We start from the raw sequence: 24,613 nt of genomic DNA, 5'->3' as shown, positions 1-24,613 counted from the left end.
ATTAAAGGTTTAATAAATACTTTATAATGCCAAACAAGTCAATAACTAGTCACTTACAAGTGTAATTATTAGTCATGGATTACTCTAATTTCTGATCCCTAAAATAAAGTGTTACCATTTCTTCCATTGTAAGTGCCTTACTGCAACACTGATTTTTGATTCATTTTTTTTGTTTGTTTATGTTTAGATTGTAATAAATGAGGGACAATTCAAAATATATATATATTTTTGTGGTATTAAACATTTCACAAATGCTGTTGATTTGGTTTAAATTGCTTTGAATGTAGAGAATTAAAGAAATAAGTACTCTTTTAAAAATTATGCAATTTAAAATATTGCCAGCATGTCCTTGAATACAATTGTTGCTTTCTTCTTGTTTCTTTTTTAAAGGATATCAAAATCTCCACTATGGTGCTCTAAACACAAAGTGCTACATTGCAAGGCTACAAATGCAATTTATGAATCAAAACATGGATGATAATTTTAGACTTTGCTCACACTTGTTGATTTCATGACATTTTTTCTTCAGTTCTTTCTGTATTGGAATGCATTAAAAAATATAAAGTTTATAATGAATGTTAATTTTTCATTAATCTCTAATATTGTACGTAAGAAAATCTAAGGAGAGGCATAACACTATGCTAACACTAACACTAAGGATCTAATTCAAATATCTTATTCAGCTATTGTCAAGAAAACCGTTCTCATGTAGCACAATGGCATGTGCTACATGAGTTATTGTCCTTCGAAAGTTTTGAGGTCAAACTCTTCAATACTCATCATCCTCAGATAGAAAAGCTCCTATTCTTCACAATAAACTCAAATCCTTACAGACATGACAACTCTGTATTCAATCTCCAGCTTGTCCAGACCCTGCAGATGTTGGGTCTTTCTCATTAATATTCATTGCATTCCCTTAGCAAGGTCAGTGAGGCCTGATTTAGCCATGGAGGACATCTGGATGCTGGTTTGGGTGCAGACAATTATCTGCGACATGATGTTTGGAAAAATCTGTCCCTTTTTTCCCTGAAATTTACTAGACTGACGCAGAGTCCTGCCTCAGCCTCTATGATCCCATTCTCATTCTCCTCTGGTGGATTGCCTTCCTAATGGGCACTGACAGATAGGGCAGGGAATATCCACGCTGCCCCTGAATCCCAGTGTTCTTTCTCCTTTTTTTCTTTTTACGCTTCTCTCTCTCTCTCTCTCTCTCTCTCTCTCTCTCTCTCTCTCTCTCTCTCTCTCTCTCTCTCTCTCTCTTTCTTTTCTCTCTCATTTGCTATTATGTTTTTATGTATTTTTAAACAAAAAGACTTACTAATCTCTCATTGTTTCTTCAGGCATGGGACAAAAAAAGGGTATACTGTAGAGGAAAAAAAAGAAACCTGCACACACACACACACTATATATATATATATATATATATATATATATATATATATATATATATATATACCAAAAATGCATATGGGATTAATCTGTTAAACATGCTCAGAGGCATCTATTAAATTTTTTTACTTTTAATTTTCCTTGCCTTTGCTCAATATTTATTAATACCATCAGACGCAACATGTATTTTCATGTGAAATATATATTATAAATGCAGTAGCCTATTCACATCACACAAAGAATATGTTGAGACAACAGTGTAGTTTAAAAATTATTTTCAGCTCCATCTATTGAAATGAGCTAATTAAAATGAGCAAAAATTTTTAAAAATCACAAAATATTTCCTTACAATTTGGAAGACTAACTTCATTTACCTTAAATGAAACTATAACAACACTTTAAATCTCTGTCTAAGAGAGTCTGTGTGGCCTTGTTGAACTCATAGCAAATAAAACATGGAAAGATGTCCATCAGTATGAAGGCTGACTTTAATATTAATATATAAATGTTTTGTCCAAGGTCCTCATGGTGACGCGGTAACTCACCTCAATCCGGGTGGCGGAGGACAAGTCTCAGTTGCCTCCGCTTCTGAGACGGTCAATCCGCGCATCTTATCACGTGGCTCATTGTGCATGACACTGTGGAGACTCACAGCATGTGTAGACTCATGCTACTCTCCACGATTGACGCACAACTTACCACGTGCCCCATTGAGCAAGAACCACTAATTGCGACCAAGAGGAGGTTACCCCATGTGACTCTACCCTCCTTAGCAACCGGGACAATTTGATTGTTTAGGAGACCTGGCTGGAGTCACTCAGCACAACCTGAATTTGAATTTGTGACTCCAGGGTTGGTAGTCAGCGTCAATACTTGCTGAGCTACCCAGGTACCCCTTGTGTCAATGTTTTAAGAATAAATATTCTTACATTTTCAAAAGTCCTTTGATAAACCCACACTCCCTAAAACTTTTGGATGTTCCTTCAATTTTGAGGCCTAGTGTGAGATACAGACTCAGCAAGCAGTGGTTTTCTTCAAGAACTTTGGGGATTGCACACCCAAATGCTCATGTTTAATTTTATGGAGGATAATTAGCAGAGCTCATTAATTATTGATGTTGGAGGTGTTGAAGAGGAATGCGTTTGACATCAGCTTGAGACGGGGCCCTGTGGAGAGCCACAGTTTCTCAATGTAATGCAATAATGCACCAGTAAGACATACAAAATGACCTGTCTAATGGTACTACAAGACATTTTTAATGCAAAATAAGCAATGTAAAATAAGCAATGCAAATTAAGTTAAATAAGTGCAAATGCGTATATAATAGTATAAATAAATGAGTAGTTGACATGAAATTTCAACCAATTTCAGCAGTGTCCTGTGCGGTCTGACAAGCAATACTTAAACTAAAACAGCTTTAACCGTTTATTTATTTATTTTTAATTTGTCTACAGTTCACATGGTCCTTGTCACATATTTGCAAACTTTTCATTAGTGACCAAAACCTTTTTTTTTTTATTATTTCCAGGTTTAAATGAAAAACTGCTATCGCTGTATATATAAATATTAATCAAAAATCTTGATAGTGAATAAAAAGTTTGTAGACATGTTTCATATCTCAATAAGTGTATTAAGGTGTGTCAACAAATAAAATATTAGCCTTTCCACTACAGTACCTGTGCTGCTAGGGGAATAAATGTCCAGCCGAATCCCTCTCCCTGATTGGCTGATGGACCTGACAATCTCCCGCTGGGGCTCCAGGATGTCCCGGTACTTGGATACCATGAGGACAGAGATAAAATACACAACAGCAAGAGCCAGGAACTGGGCCTGCTTACTGTCATCCTGTAAAAACAAAACACAAAATCAGCAAAAGTTATAGAGAGCATGTGACCAGAACATGTCACGCAAAGTAGAAATGCTACATTGTAAAATAACTCTTCATCACATTAACTATGGACACATTCCACTAAGTTTGACAACCAGAGTGAACAGTGTATCTACTGTTTTATCAATTAAAACCTAATAAACTTCTTTTTGTGCAATGTTTTGCTTGAAAAGTGTATTTGTTCTATACCATTATTTAAAATAAATGTCTAATGTTCTGATATTTTGTTATCAAATGCAATAACATTCATACATTTTTAAGTGTGTCTTAAGTGTCCAAATACTGTGTGTTAAATTGTTCATAATTCTTGAAATGTTATTCTGAACTTGGTTGACCTATGTGACTGTAATATACAGTATTAATGGAGAGTTTTATACAGTGCAAATAACTACATTTCTTGATGAAAGGAATATTCCAGGTTCAATACAAGTTGTTTAATTGACAGAATTAGTGTCATAATATTGACCAAATAATAAATAAATAAATTTGACTTTTCTTAAAATTCAAAAAAAGCATTAATTTGTGAGACACTTACAATAGAAGTGAATGGGGGCAATTGTTGGAGGGTTTAAAAGCAAAAATTTGAAGCTTATAATTTTATAAAAACACTAACATTAACTCATCTGTTACATTTTGTGTATTATTTGAGCTGTAAATTTGTTTAAATTGTCATTTTTGCGGACGTTTTAGGGTTTACGGTGTTATGTCGTCATGGCAACGAAGTTGTAAAGGATATAACTTTACACATAAAAGGTTAGTAAGTGATTTTATCATGCTAAAATAATTTGAACATGCACACTGTGCACATATATCTTCTTGATATATATTTGAAACGGTGAATATTTTAACGTTTACGTATTGGCTGCATTCACCTCCATTGTAAGTGCTTCACAGTAACCTAGATTTAGTTTGTTTTTTTTTTCAAGAAAAAGGATGATTATTTTTGTGGAAATCAACAATGCCACAAATGCTGTCAATCTAGCTTAAACTGAATTAACCCTGAAATATTCCTTTACCTTTTAAGATTTTCAGTCAACATAAAATAAGAATCAAGGGCCCTTTTGGGAACTGTCAAACTGTCAATAATGCAATAAATATCAAAGAACATTCTATGGTCCTCGGCCCACCCTAAGTTGTACAATTATGACTCACAACGTCACGGAAGACAGCAGCTCGCAGACGGTTGATATCCACATCTTGCAAAAGTCGGTCTGGGTCCTTGATAGGAGAAATATTGCTTTGGAAACTTTCTAGTGTGGTCTAAGGCACAGAAAGATATTTCAGCTGCTATAACTAACACTTCATTACATAGCAGTGCTCATTTACACATTTGCACAATATTCACAGTTCCAAATCACACATTGCCTGACAAAATTACATTGTGTGGAACAAACTAAGTGACAAGAACCCACACATTTTACTCCTTAACAAAGAGGCTTGAACAAGCTGTAATTCATATGTTATGCCTTACTATGACACCAAACATTTCTAAACCCTTGTTTAAAGGTACAGTTACTATAGTATGTAATGTAGTTGTACTATAAGACTATTAATTACAATAAGTGATTAAATCACTTGGTACATCTGTATTCACCCCTTAAAATGTGTATACACCACATGAAAATGTTATTCTATGTGCATAGAGGAAATTATAAAAATTGCTTAAATGCCCCACCTCCCAAAAAAAAAGAAGTGTGTAGTAAACTTGGTACCTGGCAGGTAGTGGACACATTCTGCACACCCTCCTGAGACTTACTGCTGGACGGAGTGGACCTCAGACCCCTATTTATCTGACGTTGTCGACACTCTAAACAGTTCCTGACTGCCACACAACATACTGGGAGACAGGGTGAAAAAGAGCACATCATGTGGAAGAGAGCATGAAGAGAGAGAGAGAAGCATAAATAAACTTATTCAAAATTAACTATTAAAATAATTAAATTCCAAAAAAATATGTTTTGAATAAATAATTAAAAAACTGATAATTCTGATGAATCAATATAGCATTAGCCCTGCAAAAATACTCTACACCACCTGACGTGAAACATCTGCTAACCCAGCTAATGTGTATATCACTGAACATTACTTTTAACCTTGCAAATATTATATTTTCTAGTGCAAGTATGGCACTTAATAAATTTGCTTATAAAATAATATTTTAATGAAAATGTGTGTCCTTGATACAGTATTTATTTTATTATAAAGTAACCATTTAAGAGAAGTACCTAGGCACTCTTTCACAACAAGCCTGATGCTCATTTGTGTTGCATAGTGCAAGCTATTATTCTATAGCTGTTATGGTCCTTAAAAATATGCTTTGACACAGCTATAACAAGTCTCTCTGTCTCACACACTCACCTAGTCTGAGGCACTGTCTCATCAGTCCTCCCGATGACATGTTCTTCTCAGCTTCGATTTCGCTGAAGTTAAGTGAACTTGCAAAAACCAGCACATCCACCATGGCCATCAGTCGGGTCAGAAAGATCACAGCAGTCTCGGATGACATGCCCTGTGTTGTCTCAATGCCCTCCAATTTAGACTGACATGGATAGACATATAAACACAAAATAACTGCACAAAGATCATTATTAGATATTAAAGCTTAATATCACAGCATTTGAACATGCAATATAACACTGATCGGTCAGTGAAGAAAAACAAAAGTAGAAACATTCAGACTGAGAATGGAGTGCAGATACGATGAGACATTCAACACCAGTAAAGACCACAGCATTGACTTTATGGAACACATGTTCTTTGTTGACATTTCCCCATATAATATTGTACCAGTCCATCATTTGCATTTCAAGCTATTTCAATGGACAAGTATGTTTAAGTATATTGTTTATGGGCTATGATGTCTATGAGTGACACAAAATAACAATGAACATTATAAATATTTATTTGCACTAACCTGAGTATTATTTGCATTAATAAATAGATTAACACCAAATGAGGAAAAAACAAACAAATAAAACACACACTCGATTGTAAAATGAACACACGAAATAAGGTAACATAAGGCAGTAGCCTAACTACTGAGGCAGTTTCGTATATGAATGTTACATTTTTGAATAGCTTGGCTTGCAGAAATCTATGATGGCCACTAGATGTCAGTACTGTCAAACCTCTGGCACACTTACAGAAGGTGAGGTGGCAGCGGAGAGGAGGGGAAGTATTCCTCCACAGGCGATGATTATGTTATCCACCATCTGTGAGATCAGGTGAATGGTGTTGTGCACAAAGATTATATTCTCATTGCTGTTCACAAAGTCCATTACTGACTTTGTTGAATGACTGTGAGGGGCAATAAAGAGGAAATGGAGAGTGAGAAAAAGAAAGGAAAAGAGATGGGGAAATATAAAGAGAGAACTCATAATTCAACAGGTTAACTTTTGAAAACATCAAAGTTGCAAGTTTAGACTGCAAATATAGTATTTTACTATATGCTCATTGTTATACAATGACTGCTGATACGAATTATGTTATTGCATGTAATTACAATATTATTACATATATATATTACATAATAACAGGTCTCAAAAGTCATAATCCAGAGCAGACAGTCTATATAGTTTGGCATGAAAAACACACTGTTGCACACATGGGTGTTGAAACCTTGAAAATACTCTGTTCCACAAATTTCCACAAAGTTGTGAAAATTAGACATGCTCTAGGGCCTCAAGAGGGTTTGACATATTAAACTGACTGTATTTCCATCCCTCATGGCCTTATTTTCATTCACTTCAAATTAAAAATGGTGTTCACTACGACTAAGATCTACAGCCTAAATAGCAGTAACTGACCTTCTCCAAATGTGCACATCTGCCTCCAGGGCAAAGAGCAGGTCTGTAAGTAAGCGCTGGTGCATGGGGGACCACTTAAACTCAGGGATACGGAACATGGTGGTGCGTGGACCAGGGCTGAACTGACGACGCTGTTCCTCTGTCATAGGCATGCCTCTGAAGCCAAGGTCAACCCGAAGATCTCTGTCGAACTGACTCCCAGAACAACTGTGCATACTCTGAAAGTAAAGGAGCGTATTTCCAAATCTAAAATACTTCAAACAAATCTTTGAACATTAAGTCACTCATTGGATTTCACCAAGCTGTGACTTTATTATTTAGATTACTTTTGACTTGAGTAACTAAAAAAAATATTTTCTTAAATGATAAATGGAAAATTTGAAGTCAGCAAAAAGTAGGTCAAGACCAAAAGATCTAACAAAAACAGTTCATTGCTTTTGATAAATAAATATATATGATATTTTATAGGTAGTTTTTCTTATTACATATTTTTTTTTACATATTTGTTTTAATTAGTGTTTTATTATTTTTATTTTTAATATAGTATTGATATATTATTGAAATGTATTATTAATTAAATTAAACTATTATTGTTAATGTAGCATATTATTAATTATATTCAATATATAATGTATAAATACTGAAAAATATTAATACAAATACACAGTCATATACAGTACATAGTCTAAAAACAAAGCTATCGACAAAGTATAATCAAAACTACATGCAGTCTATTTAAAAGTACATTAACAGAAGTCTTTCTTAAACAAATGTTAATATTTCCAAAACCTGTGTGGTAGTAGTGGTCTGAATCTTCTTAATCTCTTTGTCTTTGCCATTGTCTGATTTCTCTGTGTCTGATGTGGGGCTGGTAACATCTGTGCTGCTCTTTCCCCCAGGAACCTCTACATACAGCTCTGCTGCCACCGGCTCCAACTGCCCCGGGCACTTAGACAGGCTTTCCCCTTCAGAAACATTGAAACCACTCAAAGCAGGCTGCAGCTTAAAGCTGTCATCCTCCAAAGCTGCTGAGTTGGTGTCTAAGTCTTTTGAGCTCTTAGCCATGAGGGTCAGAAGCCCAAGATCTGGACTAGAGCTGGTGTGGACCTGAGGTTGCACTCCAGACAGCAGAAGCGGTTCAGACAGTCCCATTTCTGGCAGGAGGTTCTCCCCAGTGCTGGTTGCCAACGCACCAAAGATGAATGTGTTGCTGCTAGAAATGGCATCTTTTTCGTCTGCCAGAGTGATTAGAGGACCTGAGTTTTTTTCTTCTAAACTGGCTTTAGGCACCAGCACACTGTTTACACCACTGTTTAACTTCTCAACAGCAGCTGAATAGACGTTGTCCAGGAGAGAGTTCATCTCCACCAAGCTTCCATTTTCTGTGATGCTTAATGTTTCAGGTAAGAGGTCCATGTCATCCATTTTCACCTCCGTAGCTTCAACCTTCTCAGGTTTGATGTCCACCAGCAGGTCGTGAACTTTAACAGGGACACCTGATGCTGGGTTCTCCTCATCCAAACACTTGGTTTCAGACAAGAGGTTCTGCCCAGTATCTGTTGTCTCTGGTTCTGCTTCGCTCTCAGGGGTTTGGGTCTGGGAGTCTGGGTCAAGCTCCAGAGTGCCTTTGATTGCAGAAGCCTGGGTGGAAAGCCCAGAGATAGTGCTAACAAGCCCTTTCTTCCCTTTCTTAATGTTCTCCTCTTCCTGACGCTGGTATTCCTCATACATTTTGGCCAAATACTCCTTGTGAGCTTCATATGTCACCTGTCGAACAGAAAGTGGTAACAGAAATGAAGGATTTTCAAATGCATGCTTGTTCATAACTAACATGCAGCAAAATGTTATACAGTTCCTGTCGCAATGTCATAGCAGTAATTCATTTTATACTGTATTTTAATTAAATAAATACTCATACTACTATTTGAAGAAACAATAGCCCCGGAAAGTATTTGGACACTCAGGCCAAACTAAAGAAAATTATGAATTTAATTGCATAGATAACAAAATGTCAAACCAAGTCTCATCTGTTAAAAACATACAAATATGCTAGACATCACAAACTTCACTTTTGGGGCCATATATGCAATTACTATTTGCAAAATGTACACAATTATTTAATTAACCAACCAATTGGTGGATGTTTGAAGCCAGATCCACTAAATTTCGAACAAGTGCTCTTGCTAGCAGAGTAAACTTGGGCCCAGTTAGTTTTGACAACAAGAAAGTGTCCAAATACACAAGTAATCATTTTTAACAGGGTATCTATTGTTCTGTTTTTTTTTTTTTTTTTGGTTATCTAATGCGATAAAATTCACTATCCATTTTAACCATATTTAACTATCCAAAAATATTTATTATATACTTCATCAGAAACCCTGTCTCTGGATTTCAGTATCAGCCACCGAAACACCCATAAGAATCGACCACCATACTATTCTCCAGCTGAAAATTGGCTATTTACTTTGGAGTGGGCAATGGAGAGTGTGTCCACCCAAACACGCCAGCCGCCCCACTCGTGCTTGATGGCATGATAGAGAAGTATCCGGAAGATGTTGTAAACCATTTCTGTGATCTTCTGCTCATCTGAGTTCTTCGGGTTAATGTATCCTAGAGAGAACATCCAGTCCTGCCACACGGAACACTGCAGCAGACACCTGTCACACAGAAATTAGATGGATTACACCTGCGGCGGTGTTAAAATCCCCCCTCTCCTCCGTAAACATATTTTTTAACATTCTCAAACAATACTCAAAGGTGGCACCTAATTCACATACTGACAAGTAACATGAAGCAATTTCAGCCCCAGCCTCCACTAAACTTCGGATCTATGAGATAACACAAAGAATGACTGGCAGGCCATTTTAATAAACCCAAAGCACTTTGTGTTGCTCAAAATTGTTTTGCTCTCAGTGTATTGTAGTGTTAAAAATTGATCTTTGGCTGAGGCAAAATGGTTTTAGATTGTTTCTTTTCTGGATTGCAGTAAGGATGATTTACTTCCAAGCTACATAATGCCAATCATTCTTAAAAGAATAGTTCACCCAAAAAGGAAAATGTCGCATGGACTACAAAATGGTTAATCAACACTCTTGTCAGCAAATGCCACTGGTTCGTGACCAAAAGTCATTGCCATCAATGGCAACATATTTTATTTGAGAGCCACAACAGAAGGGAAGATTATCAGTCAATATTTACTTCAATTTCAGTCTGTTCCTCATGTTAAGCTACAATATGGCTTCAGAAAACTTGTAATATAGCCCAAAAGCCAATCTGACTATTTGTATGATACTTTTAAAGTACTTTTGCACTTTGTGATGCTTGGAAGCTCATACAAGTTAATCATATGGAAAAGAGAGGCCAGAATATTATAAAAAAATAAAAAATAATAAAAAAAAAACATCTTTTGTGTCCTACAGAGGAAAGCAATTCATACATGTTTGGAATGATTTGAGGGTGAGTAACTTATCACATAATCTTCATTTTTGGGGGAACTGTTCCTGTAACAGCCATGACAAATATCTGGTCTAGCAGCAAGTGACTGTTTACAGATGTTTTGGGAAAGCACTTTAGAGACGTAATGACTTGAAATCTCAGCGCATGCTGGGTGGCTGACTGATTGCCAGACTTTTGACAGCACAGAGGACAGCTAGCTACATACAGCTGTCGAAAGGCAAAAAAACTAAAAATCAACAGCCACAGCACAGCAGTGAAAACTGGTGAGAGCTCATGCAGAGAATTGGAGTATTATTTATATGTGAGTGTGCCCATTAAACACAAAACAACAAGAAGAATGTCACTGTCATTTCTGATCCATTCACCAAGTGGTTAGTTGCTGTCATGGGGGATTGAGGAAGAGAGGAAGAGGAGGAGACAGAAGACCCTCACCGTCTGTTCTCACGGCTGTTGCTGAAGAGTTTGATCATGTCAGAGAGGAAAAGCCGCCGCACCTCCATCAGGTCTGCGCTGGGTGTGGAGTTCTTCAGCAGTGTGGCCACCACCTTAAGAATCACTGAGGACAACAAAAGAAGCAAATGTGTTAATCACACAGTCAATCAAAGAGGAGTTTTGTCTAATTAACATAAATGTGGACAGTTGAGCATGTTGTTCAAATGTTCAATGAGAACAGCAAAATAAGGCAACAGTCATTTGCCAGGGAGGGCACTCTATTTAATTTGACATTACAAAAAAAAAAGAAAAGACTGAGGGATAGATGTCTGATCAATAATTTATGATATCTTAAGGTCATACGGTCACACCCATTTTTCACAACCCATGAGTTTTTTAATTCTCTCAAAAAACTTGCTTGCTAAGCGAAACGAAACAATCAAGTCAAGACATTTGTATTTGTTTTCACAAAACACAATTTCAAAGCTTCTTAACAGAAAATTATGCTGTAACAGAAATTGAATCTGTAATGTAAAGCTGTGAAATTTAACACCCAAGTAAATAAAGATATAAAATATTGCACAGTTGCTGTACCTCAACTCGTGGAATATGGGGCTAGCAACACCAGGACCATGGATTAAATTCTCAGGGAACATATATACTCTCTTGCACAGATAAAATTTATTTTGTACCTTTAAAGTACTGTAAATTGCTTTAGATTAACGTTTGCCAAATAAAAAATTTAAATGCAAATCTCAATTAGTTTAATAAGCAACAAGCAATAAAAACTTTTTTCAACTACAAGTGATAAGCGACAAAACTCTGTCACACTGGTTAGCCATAGTGAAAACACGTTGGTCCAAAATGCCTGTCCAAATAGCTGGTTATTTAACATAAAATATTTTCTTATTGCCTTTGATCAATATGGACCATGCAGTATTTTTGTGAACAGTGTGAACAGATAAATTGCTTGTTGCTGCAAATCTTATTGCATTGCATCTGGTTAGGACATGGTATCTAAATAATATGCCGTCTACTCTAACTTTATGTGGAAGCAAACATTTTTCATCATTCTCTAGCAAATTTGAACATTGATTTCCATAAATGAAAGTAAGTCTGTGTTCACAGATAAGCAACAAAAAAAAATAGATGGGCTGATAATATGAATTACTTGGGTTCTGGATCTTCACAGTGGAGTCGGGATCGGAATGAGGTTTATGGACGACCTGAGTGCACACCTGCTCTGTGAGGATCTAGACAGGAAACAGATTAAAGGAGTCTCATGAATACATGTACAATATCAGTCAAAAGTTTTGACAGACGGGAATGAATTTATGCTTTTCAGGATTGTAAAAATCTACTGATCTAAAGGTTAATGCTTAGATGTATAAAATTAGCTTTGCAGACAAATATAAATTGCGCCTAAAATTAATTTATTTAAATGATTTGTTGGTTGTCTGGTTAGTTAATGGCACCTCATGAAGTTGGTTGAAAGAATGGCTAGAGTATGTAGAGCTGTAATCTAGGCAAAGGGTGGCTATTGTACTTTGCCTTTGCAAAACATAGTTATATTGATAGAAACTATTGATAGTTTTGGATGGATGGATGATGGATGGATGGATCATTAAAGAGACAGCGACAGAGAGAGTTGGATGGATGGATGGATGATGGATGATGGATGGATCATTAAAGAGACAGAGACAGACAGATGGATGGATCATTAAAGAGACAGAGACACACAGAGAGAGAGAGAGAGAGAGAGAGAGAGAGAGAGAGAGAGAGAGAGAGAGAGAGAGATGGATGGATGGATGGATGGATGGATGGATGGGTTATTGGCACCTCATGAAGTTGGTTGAAAGAATGCCCAGAGACCACAGAGCTGTAATCTAGGCAAAGGATGGTTACTAGTCTTTGCCAACGTAAAAATATAAGATAGTTTTTATTTGTTTATAAACAATTTGCATACTTTAACATGCATTATTTCATAGTTTACATAATTTTACTTTTATTTTAAAATGTGGAAAATGGTAATAATAATAAAAAAATAGGTAACTTTCGACTGGTAGTGTATACAATAATGTCCTGCATAAGTCGTCCTGCATAAGTCATCATAAAGGTAATTTATTTGAACAATTACAGTATGTGAAGAAAGCTTCCATTTACAAAGTGACTGTATCACTGTATGGTCAATGTGGTCACTGTACTTAAAGTACATTTTTAAATGATTTGAGTGAAAAATGAGAAATCACTCTCCTACATTACCTCATAGAGTGTGTTGTATGTAGTTATTGACAGTGTGTTGGATTGTAGCATGAGTCGCTCTCCAAGAAGTGTGAACAGGCTGTTTGTGTGCATTATTTCCACCTTCCTCCTGTGAAAAGAAACATAAAATGTTGTTAGACTGCCAACTTTCATACACCTCACAGATAATTTCTAGCTAGCAGGAACAGGCCTTGATGGCGACTGGGCTTGACACCTTTTGTATGGTGTTGGGTACCTTCAGCTATTCACACAGAATAAAGAAGCAGCCACATCTACAGACTCTGCTGCAAACAGGTATGAGCTGAAGCTTTCACAATCACAAATCATCTAGCAGCACATCATGCTAAGGTAGTGACTGAATGCTAAGCCTCCTAAATGCATACCAGCGAAGAGTAAATTTTAAAGTGCCTCTAAGCACACAAAATTGTAGTCACTCATGATGGATTCACTAATGGTGACAAAAAGCAAATATGGGTTTTTATGCATGCTCTAGGCTAACTGCAGAGCAAGTCTGCAAATGTCAATGGGATTTTAAAAAAAAGTACCCTAACTGTATGTCCTTTAAGATGTAGAATGCAGACAGGGCTTTATGTTGTTATAACTGTACATTTAAGGGAAATTGCCTCACACATACACTGACTTAACCTTATACCAAGGCTCTTGCTGTCTACTCTATACTTAGGAAGCTGCCTACAAAGGCAGCACCCTACCGAAATGGAACCTCATAAGTGAATTATTTGGAACATTCTACATAGGCTGCACCTCTGTGTGACACAAATACTGTATAATGTCCGATACAAAGCGAATGGGAGACTTGACTCACAATTTAATTTAATAGTTTGACATTAGCATATTGCTAAGCTAACAATGTGATATACACTTACAATATAAAAGTTATAATTTATTATATAAAAGTGTGGAATAATGTGCAGATTTTGCCCTTATGGAAAGAAATTGGTTCTTTTATTCACCAAAGTGGCATTCAGCTGATCAAAATGTATAGTCAGGTCATTAATAACATGAGAAATTACTATTACAATTAGACAAAAATATTCACAACGTTTTAAACCACTTCAAAGAGTTCTCATCAAAAAATCTTCCACTTGCAGCAATGACAGCTTTGCTGATCATTTGCATTCTAGCTGTCAGTTTGTCTAGATACTCAGGTGACATTTAACCCCACACTTCCTGTAGAACTTGCCATAGATGTGACCGTCTTGTCGGGCACTTCTCACGCACTTTACAGTCTAGCTGATCCCACAAAAGTTCAATGGAGTTAAGATCCAAAACACTCTTTTCCAATGATCTCTTGTCCAATGTCTGTGTTTCTTTTCCCACTCTAACGTTTCTTTTTGTTTTTTGTTTCAAAAGTGGCTTTTTCTTTGCAATTCTTCCCATAAGGCAGCACCCCTGTCTTCACTTTACTGTTGTACATGAAACTAGTGTTGAGCGGGTAGAATTCAATGAAGCTGTCAGCTGAGGACATGTGAGGTGTCTATTTCTCAAACTAGAGACTCTGATGTACTTATCCTCTTGTTTAGTTGTACATCTGGTCCTTCCACATCTCTTTCTGTCCTTGTTAGAGCAAGTTGTCCTTTGTCTCTTGAAGACTGTAGTATACACCTTTGTATAAATGTCTCTTACTGTGCCTACCTGTCTCTTACTGTGCCTAATGTCCTGTTCCTTTTAGTAATTTATAGTACTGTCCCATACTTTTTGCACATGATTGCATGTGCACTTCATGTAGAAATGTTATTTAGTCTGTGTAGTCTCATGTGGTTCTGTGTTTGTCCTAAGATGATTTATGTAGCACCATGGTCCTGGAGGAACGTTGTCTTGTTTCGCTGTGTACTGTACTAACTGTATGTGGTTGAACGACAAAAAAAAAAAAAACAGCTGACTTGACTAAAAGCCTTAATTCCTCAAAACAATGATTGACTGATTAGTTACTATAGAAACCGGTTTCTTTATTTGCCATTTTTGACCTAATATTGACCTTAAGACATGCCAGTCTATTGCATACTGTGGCAACTCAAAACAAACACAAAGACAATGTTAAGATTAATTGAATGAACCAAATAGCTTTCAGTTGTGTTTGAAAAGTGATTTTCTAGCACCAAATTAGCAATTTAGCATGATTACTCAAGGATGAGGTGTTGGAGTGATGGCTGCTAGAAATGGGGCCTGTCTAGATTTGATCAAAAATGATTTTTTTCAAATAGTGATGGTGCTGTTTTTTAAGTCAGTAATGTTCTGACTATACTTTGTGATCAGTTGAATGTCACTTTGGTGAATTAAAGTACCAATTTCCTTCCGAAACAGCATAATCTGTACATTATTCCAAAAGTATGGCTGCCAGTGCAAGTATAAAAAAATATATATATAAACAAAGCACACAAATATTCTGTAAAATTGCCCATTTGTATATCAATACATTTTAGAATGTAACGAAATATAAGTGTAGGCCTAGTTATAATCAACATTTCCCCTGCTTTGTACACCACTTTTTATAATTTTTCCACTGAAAAAGTAAATAAAAATAAAATAAATACTTTAAAATTTGTCCAACATTTTGTATCTAATGCAGCCTACTTTTGGAACAGCCTTGGCTTCAGGTGCGTGCTCATGATGTCTTTAAATGCTGCCGATGGATGAAGCTTACAAGTTTTTGGAGTGTGTTTTGCACACACATATTCAGATATACATAGATAGATATATAGACACTCATAAACCCCAACACACATTTATACACCACTAAAATGTATAGTTTATGGGTAGATTATAAGAGTCAAAAGCCCTAAAGCCATTTTGGAACTACTTCAAACAGGTAGAACAACTTTAACATTTCCTAAACACATTATAAATAAAGTTTATGCTTTTGTAAGCATAAACGTCACCTTGTCGAATACACATGAGAATAAGTTACCTGCTCTTGAAAGACTTGGTACTACTGTAAAAATGTCTCTTTGAAATAGAAGAGCTGATGTACTCACTTGTGGCCTAAGTGTTTGAGGAAATATGCCAGAACTTTCAGTGCCTGTACTCTGATACTTTCACTCTTGGAGGCCAGTAGTTTGTATACTACCCTGTAAAGAAATGGCATGAAATAAGAATAAAAAATAATAATAATAATAAACAAACAAAAAAACAAGGATGAATTAAATTGCTACACACTGTGAGTACATGTCAGTGCCAAAAAAAAATTAAAGGGGTAATGACATGACCATTCAGATCTCAAAACGTCCAAAATGTAAAAAAACGTTTTTTTTTAAACCAAGCTGCCAACAAATCTCTTTGTCTACTTCCTCCACATTGTGATGTCACACACACTGTTGTAGACATTTGCTTCTGACATCTGCCTTTCCAACAACACATAAATGCCTACTTTTTCCTCATCACTTCCAAAGCCTGCCCAGAAGCGTTGAGAAGTGAGATACAAGGATAGAGCAGGTCAGTCAAGAGAAGGGAACCAATCATAACAGTGGGTGTATATTCTTAAGTCTTAAAAGAGGAGCAGCACCAAAACAGAGCATTTCTGACATGTTTTACAAATATAAACTAATATAATTAGTGAACATCAAGGAACATATTAAAATAATTTTGAAAAAGTCATGTCATGACCCTTTTAAATGGCATTGTGTAAATCACCATGAAGCTGCTCAAAGTCATATCAGTGATTTGGCGCCAAACCTGAAACTTCAAAAAGAAAATGACTATATCAAATCCATCTATATTTTATTAGCATGACACGCAGGGTGAGAGCTTGATCCTCCTTGTCCAAAAAATAAATACATATGGAAATATAATTTAAATTCCTATGTGGAGTCTTGTGAATAATTTATGACTCTATCATGTCTGCAAAATTCATCATAGGAGACAAGATGAAATATAATGAAATGTGACTGAGGACAGTGTGTGTGTGTGTGTGTGTGTGTGTGTGTGTGTGTGTGTGTGTGTGTGTGTGTGTGTGTGTGTGTCTGTGTGGTTTACAAGGACATTGTTTTAGGTTACAAACTGGTATTTACAAGGGTGTTACGCTATATATGTGGTTTATGAGGACATTTCTAGTGTCCCCATAATTCAAATCGCTTAAAAAACATACCAAGCAAGTTTTTTTGAAAATGTAAAAATGCTGAAAGTTTTTGGTGCAGGTTAGGTTTAGGGTATAGAATATATAGCTTGTACAGTATAACAATAATTATGTCTATGGGGAGACCTCATAAGGATAGCCGCACCAACGTGTGAGTGTGTGTGTGTGCGTGCGTGTGTGTGTGTGTGTGTGTGTGATATGAACTCAGATCTTACCGAATGCCATTCCTCTGGTCGAAGGCAGGGATCAAGGAGGCAGGGTGCTCAGACATGAGGGCCACCAGCAGTTGAAGAACATCATGGAGGTTTTCATCCTGAATTGAGAAAAACACCTCAATACACATCCTGAACATTTAATGCAACTCTAGGCATCTCATTCCAATTATGAAGTATTTAGTTCTAGTAAAAAGTGATATTTAAAGTGTGGATATGTCATTTTTACCTTTTGCTCAAAACTTAAGGAAAATGTGTAATCTATTTCTATAATCTATATCAGAGATGCTGAAAGTAGAATGCGATATGAAGTCAATGAGTTATGATATTTTCCTTTAAAAAGTAAAGGGTTGGAGCCATTTAAGAAACTGAATGAATCAGATATCCTTACTCTTCTAAAATAGATAATTCTTTCTGTTTCAAATATTTTGCTAAGGGAATACTGTAATATAAAGTAGACCCACCTCATGCATAGTTAGTAGGTAGTTGAGAATACTTTGAAGTTCATCTTCCTTAACCCCTTGATCCTGACGAATGCAAAAATGATGTTTAAGTACGTTAGAATGTGGAGAAGTACTATTTGACCAAACATTGTAAGCTTTTGTTATATACAGCGCACCCAACGACACTCCAAAGCTACACTAATACTACTGCCACCACCAGCATACTGACAAACTATGAAATATAAAAAGAAAGAAAGAAAATTCAGGAAGGATGTTTGTTTTTGCCCAAATTACTGTTCACAGTGAATTTAGGTCCTGACATTTACAAGCTGTCCCTTATTATTAGGAAAGCACAGTGAACTGTTTGGTGTGCGCACATCTGATGAAAGCACACGATTTCCATTACTGCTAGAACACAGGCAGCTTGTGAGCTAATTGTTGTTTGCTCATTCCTTGGCCAGCTGACAAATTTCTTGATATGCTAGCACTGGCCTGAAATGGTGTACACGTTTTTATATAGTCTGGAGATGATAAATGAAAGAGTACACCTGCCAAAGAAACAGCCCCTTGCTCTGTTGCTCTCTATGCTTTGTCTTTGTGGCAGGCCCAAGTTAGCATGCATTTGGGTATCATACTGATGATATGTGAATAACAGGGCCTTATCCCTGGGGTGACTGTGGCTCAGGTGGAAGAGTGGATCGGCTACCAATCACAGGGGTTCGATTCCCGGCCCACACGACTACACATGCCGAAGTGTCCTTGGGCAAGACACTGAACCCCAAGTTGCTCCCAATGGCAGGCTAGCGCCTTGCATGGCAGCTCTGTCATGTAATATCTGGGCATTCAATATCTGGTCTCAGTAATATCTGGGCATTTTTGTATTTATGGACATGACATAACATTGTATGAATTTTCCAAAGTCCTGCAGACAGGGTCCTGACATTAGAAAAATGATGTGGTGGCTCCACAGTGGTTGAGGCTCAGGGTTACTGACCAGAAGGTCGGGGGTTCAAGTCCCAGCACCACCAAGATGCCACTGTTGGGCCCTTGAGCAAGGCCCTTAACCCTATCTGCTCCAGGGGCGCCGTATCATGGCTGACCCTGCACTCTGACCCCAGCTTAGCTGGGATATGTGAAAACTAATAAATTTCACTGTATATATGCAGTGTGTATAATGTGTTACCAAAAATAAAGGATTCTATTCTATATAGTTTTTTTTTTAACTTATTTATTTATTTAGATTAGATAATGTTTTTAAGTTGATAAAATTGCTATTAAAAATAGGCATTACTTTTTGGGAGGCAACTCATTTTACGATTGAAACTCATTTTAAGATGAAAATAAAAATATGTAAAAAATAAAATAAATGCATTAATAATATGGAGAATGTTCGCTCTCCATAGAACATATATTAATCATAATATAACGTATATAACTGTTAAACTGATTCGAAAATTTAACTGAATTGAACAAAATCTGTAGGACAACATGTACATGGTTATACTCTAGGTACAAATAGAAAAGTTAGATTATTAAAACATTTTCACTTTAAATACAGTTTTATAAATGCAATTTTGCAGATCAAGTCACAAGCAGCAGAAGTCAGAGATTTATCTAAAAAATTATAATAAATAAATATGCAGCAGAGTTTCTCCCATCCATATTCATGTGTTAAATATTTAGTATTGTGTATAAAGCATAAGGTATTATGGCATAACTGTTGCAGATTCAACCAAATAATCTAATCTAAATGAAAAAATAAAATAAAAAAAACATAACATTGATCAAATCATGGTATCGGGGAGCCAACCATGCTTGTACTTGTGGTTACTATTGTCTTACTAATAAAACATAGTTAAACTATGATTTCTATGCAAGAACTATGGTGAATTTGGGAATAGTATGCTACTGGACAGACAGACACTTACCTTAAGTATGAGCTGTTTAAGAAATAACAGGATGAAGGCTCTGAGTGAGGTGATCTCATTCTGTGAGGGCCGAGGACCATCTACAAACACATGAACCACAGAGGAACTGTTACTACAAGCCTACAATAAAACTGTCATGTTTAATAAGTGCTGGTATTAAATTCAGAGCTAAGAGAGACTGTCTAGCTTTCACACAGTATGGAGTCATGGCACGGACAGCAGCCTTCAACAGCCAAGAGGAGGGTCACAGAGGTCAGAGTCCCTCAGAAAAAAAGGCCAAGCCCTTATTAACTCCAGACTGCTGCTCCAAATTACAAGACAGCTATAGAGTTCTACAGGCTACAGTTCGGTAAAATCCATGCCGGCTTCTTTTTAAAAGCTCTCTTTCAGTGTCAATGTGTGTGTGTGAATGTGTCTTACAGCTTTTCATTTGTAGTTTTACTAGGGATGGCCCGAGGACTGATATGAAATGAAGCACAAATTGATAACCGGTCATATGCACAGATTCAACTCAAGAGGAGGTCTGATCATCAGGACTCATTTGCTATAACACTGTGTGAAATGATTAACTCTACATGATTCAAGATTACTTTCTTTCTCTATTTATATGACAGCAGCAACTTACAATTTAAAAAAAATTGGCATGTCTACAAAGGCATCATTGATCAAGATTATCATCAAACCCTGCAGAGTTTCATCGTAAAAATTGACTTTATTTTCCATTTATTTCAAAATAAATTAAACAACATGTCCAGTTTCTATTTCTCCATTACTATAAAAACACAACGAGCAAAAAATGAGCAGCTAAATGTTCACTGAAAATGGGTTACAATGACGGGTTACACATATTGCACATTCAATAAAAGTGAATGGGGCCAAATATTTGAGGATTTAAAGGCAGAAATGTGGAACTAATAATTGTGTATATATATATATATTAAAAAAAACTTTAATACATTTGTGTTTAATTTTGTGTTTAATAAACTAGATTTTAGTTTTTTTTCAAAGTCAAATTATTATAATTTGTATTTATTTTGTTGTGATAATCAATATTATGCCACAAATGCTGTTAATTGAGATTAAAAAACAAAACTTGAAGTCCATTATAAGATTTATGGATCTAGTGGAGTAGTGGTGGTGGTGGTGGTAGTGGGCTAATGCACACAACTGTTAATCAGAAGGTTGTTGGTTCGATCCCCACAGCCACCACCATTGTGTCCTTGAGCAAGGCACTTAACTCCAGGTTGCTCCGGGGGGATTGTCCCTGTAATGAGCGCACTGTAAGTCGCTTTGGATAAAAGCGTCTGCCAAATGCATAAATGTAAATGTAAATCTTGACACAGCTAGGCAGCCTTACTTCTCAAACATTATAAACAGCAATACAAACAATACCTGCACTCTTTTTGCTACTGTAGAGAGACTAACTAACCCCCAACCCAATTTCTGTTAAATGCTCTCTGACAGCAAATGCTTTTTTCATGAAGAAGATCAATGATATTAGAATGGCGACAAGCTCGTCCTCATTGAGGTCAAACAGAACCCACCACAAAAACTTCAGAGATCAGTCACTATGTCCGATTTTGAGGCATTCGATGGCAAAACCCTGGAAGAAATAGTACAGTATCTTAAAATGTCAACATGCTGTCTTGACACACTTCCTAATTCATTTTTCAAAAATGTGTTTAACTGTTTATAAAAAGATCTGTTAGAAATAGCCAATGTCTCACTCATTCAAGGCACAATTCCGAAGTCCCTGAAAACTGCATTTGTCAAGCCCCATCTAAAAAAAGCAAAGCAGATAACTCTGTATTAAACAACTACAGACCAATCTCAAATCTTCCTTTCAAGGTTGTTTTCAATCATCTGAACAAATTCTTAAACTCAAATGGCTCCTTGGACAATATCCAGTCTGGTTTCCGACCACATCACAAAACAGAGACAGTACTCATTAAGATACTATAATGGTATTCCTAAATACTGATTCAGGCAAAATATCAGTCTTCATATTACTAGATCTCAGTGCTGCCATTGACACTGTTGACCATAACATTCTCCTAGACAGACTGGAAAACTGGGTTGGGCTCTCTGGGACGGTCATCAGCTGGTTCAGGTAATATCTAGAAGGGAGCAGCATTTATATGAACATAGGAAACTATAAATCGGAGTGGACTTCCATGACGTGTGGAGTCCCACAAGGCTAAATTCTTGCACCACTCCTGTTCAACCTGTATATGCTCCCACTGGGCCAAATTTTGAAAAATAACCAAATTGCGTACCATAGCTATACAGATGACACACAGATTTACCCAGCCCTATCGCCAAATTACTACAGCCCCATAGAATCTCTATGCCTGTGCATTGATGAAATTAAAAGATGGATGTGCTGAAACTTCCTCCAGTTAAACAACAACAAGACAGAGGTCATTGTATTTGGCAATCAAGGCGAAATTCCAAAGGTGAACATATACCTTGACTCCAAGGGTCTAAAGCCAAAAACATCAAGGAATCTTGGTGTAATTTTGGAGCCAGACCTTAGTATCAGTAGTCACATCAAACCAATAACTAAATCAGCCTATTATCACCTCAAAAATATAGCAAGAAATGGATGTTTTGTATCCAGTCAAGCCTTGGAGAAACTTGTTCATGCATTCATCACCAGTAGGCAGGACTACTGCAATGGACATCACCTGACCTTCTCAAAAAGACCATTAGACAGCTGGAGCTCATTCAAAATACTGCTGCCAGGATTCTTAACTGAAGCAAAAAATATGAGCATATAAAACAAGGTGAGACTACGTTTAGCTATTATGCCACCGATAACTGGCCAGCATCCAGAAGAGGTCAGGTGTGCTCCAACAGTAGCCACATTCAAATCCAGACTGTAAACACGTGTTTACGTTTAAAAATTCATCTTGTTACTTTTCATTCTTAATACTTGTTCTTACTTGATTTTTTTTTATGTATCTTACATATAGTTTTAATCAGCTTTATGTAAAGCACTTTGAATTGCCATTGTGTATGAAATGTGCTATATAAATAAACTTGCTTTGCTCGAAAATTCCTTTAAGCAAAAGCCTTTAGATTAAAAAGTTAAGAGTGTCAAAAAATGTGACTGTTGTTGTACATCATTTAAAGCTGACTTTTTATTAAACAGATGACTAAGTTTAGTTTAAGAATTTGAAAGTGTAATTTTCGTTACACATAATTCTTTCTCTCGTCGGATAGAGGGTGATAGGTTTTACAGAAAACACTTTAAATTCTGAGATCATAGACCATTACTTAGATGGTCAACATGTTGGCCACTTTCAACTTGGTCATTTTTCTTTCTCAAAGAGAAACAAAATCTAAACAAAATGGATTATTCCATTGCCCACATTTAATCTGAACCGCCTATTACAGAATTGAAACTAATAATAAATATCCCATTTCATTAGCAAACACCCAAACTGAACAGTACAGAACAGATCAATACCAAATTTATCAAAAAAAAGAAAAGAAAAAAAGAACAAAACGGCAATTTGTTTATTCTTAATGAATTGCTTGTCTACCTGATCTCATTAGAAGAGCACAGTCATGATTAAAGAAAAACTAAACAGATCAATAGGATGAATGATATCTTGTTTACCTAATAACAGTTCTTCCTGCATCATTTAATTGAATCTGAATATAAACGCTCACTGCAAACGCCATCTCTAATTTGCAAAGATTAATGAATCTGGCATTGCGTCAAACAGTTAATCAATACATATGTATACTCATAGCTCCCCAACACAGAGCACTGTCCTTAAGATCAGGGCAAACAGCAGTATCTTCTTATCAAAACGGAGCAGTGGGACATGTACAGAATTGAAATAAAAAACAATCTCTTCCGAATGTGTAAATATTAATGCAGGCCACAGTAAATATGCTGTAATTGGCTTTGGAGTCATACAACGGCTTATCTGAGAATTTACTGAGAATTTATTCACCCACCGGAGTTTTACACAAAGACTTTCGAAGAGCAGGACTGGAGTTGGGGTTTGTTAGATAAACATTAGAACAAGGTGATTAGCTTTTTGTGTGTGCTAGATCATACTTAAAGGGATAGTTCACCCAAAAATACAATTTTTGTCTTCATTTACTTAGCCTCATGATGTTCAAAACCTATATGACTTTCCATCTTCCATGGAACCAAAAGTAGAGTGTTTGAAGAATGTCCAAAGAGATCATTTCCATACAACAAAAGCACCAGGGGCTGTCCTGGTCCAAAATTGACAAAAAAGCATCAATAAAGTAGTACATATGACTCATGCACTATATGCCATGTCTTCTAAAACTATATGTTTACTTTGTGTGCAGAGCAGACTGAAATTTAAGTCTTCATTCACAGAAAAATCTTCCCTTCCTCCATAGCTCTCAAATGTCATTCCCGCTTTGGTATATTCAATCTTGGTGTGTCACAATTGCTTACGAAACATGTGCATCTCTTAAAATATCCAAGAAGCGTCTCTGTAGGTGCCAAGTTTGAATATTACGGTGTTTTCAGAAAAACTTTCTGAACAGAAAAAGTTTTCTGTTTCCTTTTTTGGAGCTTTGCAGCCTTAATTACAATTCACTTTAATTTCATGGATAAGATTAGCTCAAATATTCATAATTTTATATATATATATATATATATATATATATATATATATATATATATATTGTGGCAGGGCGGAGGGCGGGGCC

General features: G+C 36.3%; 1 protein-coding gene across 4 annotated transcripts in view; it reads right to left on the bottom strand.

Moving 5' to 3' along the window:
- The window catches only part of LOC127629781 (neurobeachin-like), a 351,376-nt gene that overhangs the window by 200,667 nt on the left and 126,096 nt on the right, over positions 1-24,613 (bottom strand). For 2 of the 4 annotated variants that reach the window (XM_052107020.1, XM_052107021.1), the window contains exons 14-28: positions 19,907-19,986; positions 18,000-18,062; positions 17,539-17,636; positions 16,227-16,319; positions 13,234-13,342; positions 12,143-12,224; positions 10,972-11,095; positions 9,548-9,740; positions 7,873-8,850; positions 7,084-7,301; positions 6,406-6,574; positions 5,636-5,816; positions 4,990-5,114; positions 4,430-4,537; positions 3,066-3,234 (exon numbers count right to left, since the gene is read on the bottom strand). In XM_052107020.1, the coding sequence (XP_051962980.1) occupies positions 3,066-3,234; positions 4,430-4,537; positions 4,990-5,114; positions 5,636-5,816; positions 6,406-6,574; positions 7,084-7,301; positions 7,873-8,850; positions 9,548-9,740; positions 10,972-11,095; positions 12,143-12,224; positions 13,234-13,342; positions 16,227-16,319; positions 17,539-17,636; positions 18,000-18,062; positions 19,907-19,986 (2,790 nt within the window). The remainder of the gene's footprint in view (positions 1-3,065; positions 3,235-4,429; positions 4,538-4,989; positions 5,115-5,635; positions 5,817-6,405; positions 6,575-7,083; positions 7,302-7,872; positions 8,851-9,547; positions 9,741-10,971; positions 11,096-12,142; positions 12,225-13,233; positions 13,343-16,226; positions 16,320-17,538; positions 17,637-17,999; positions 18,063-19,906; positions 19,987-24,613) is intronic. The other 2 variants (XM_052107023.1, XM_052107024.1) reach the window with 1 other exon arrangement.

The sequence above is a fragment of the Xyrauchen texanus genome, chromosome 36 (assembly GCF_025860055.1).
Source record: "Xyrauchen texanus isolate HMW12.3.18 chromosome 36, RBS_HiC_50CHRs, whole genome shotgun sequence".
Lineage (NCBI taxonomy): Eukaryota > Metazoa > Chordata > Actinopteri > Cypriniformes > Catostomidae > Xyrauchen > Xyrauchen texanus.
Note: the sequence above shows the minus strand (reverse complement) of the source record. Positions and strands in the feature narration are given on the sequence as shown.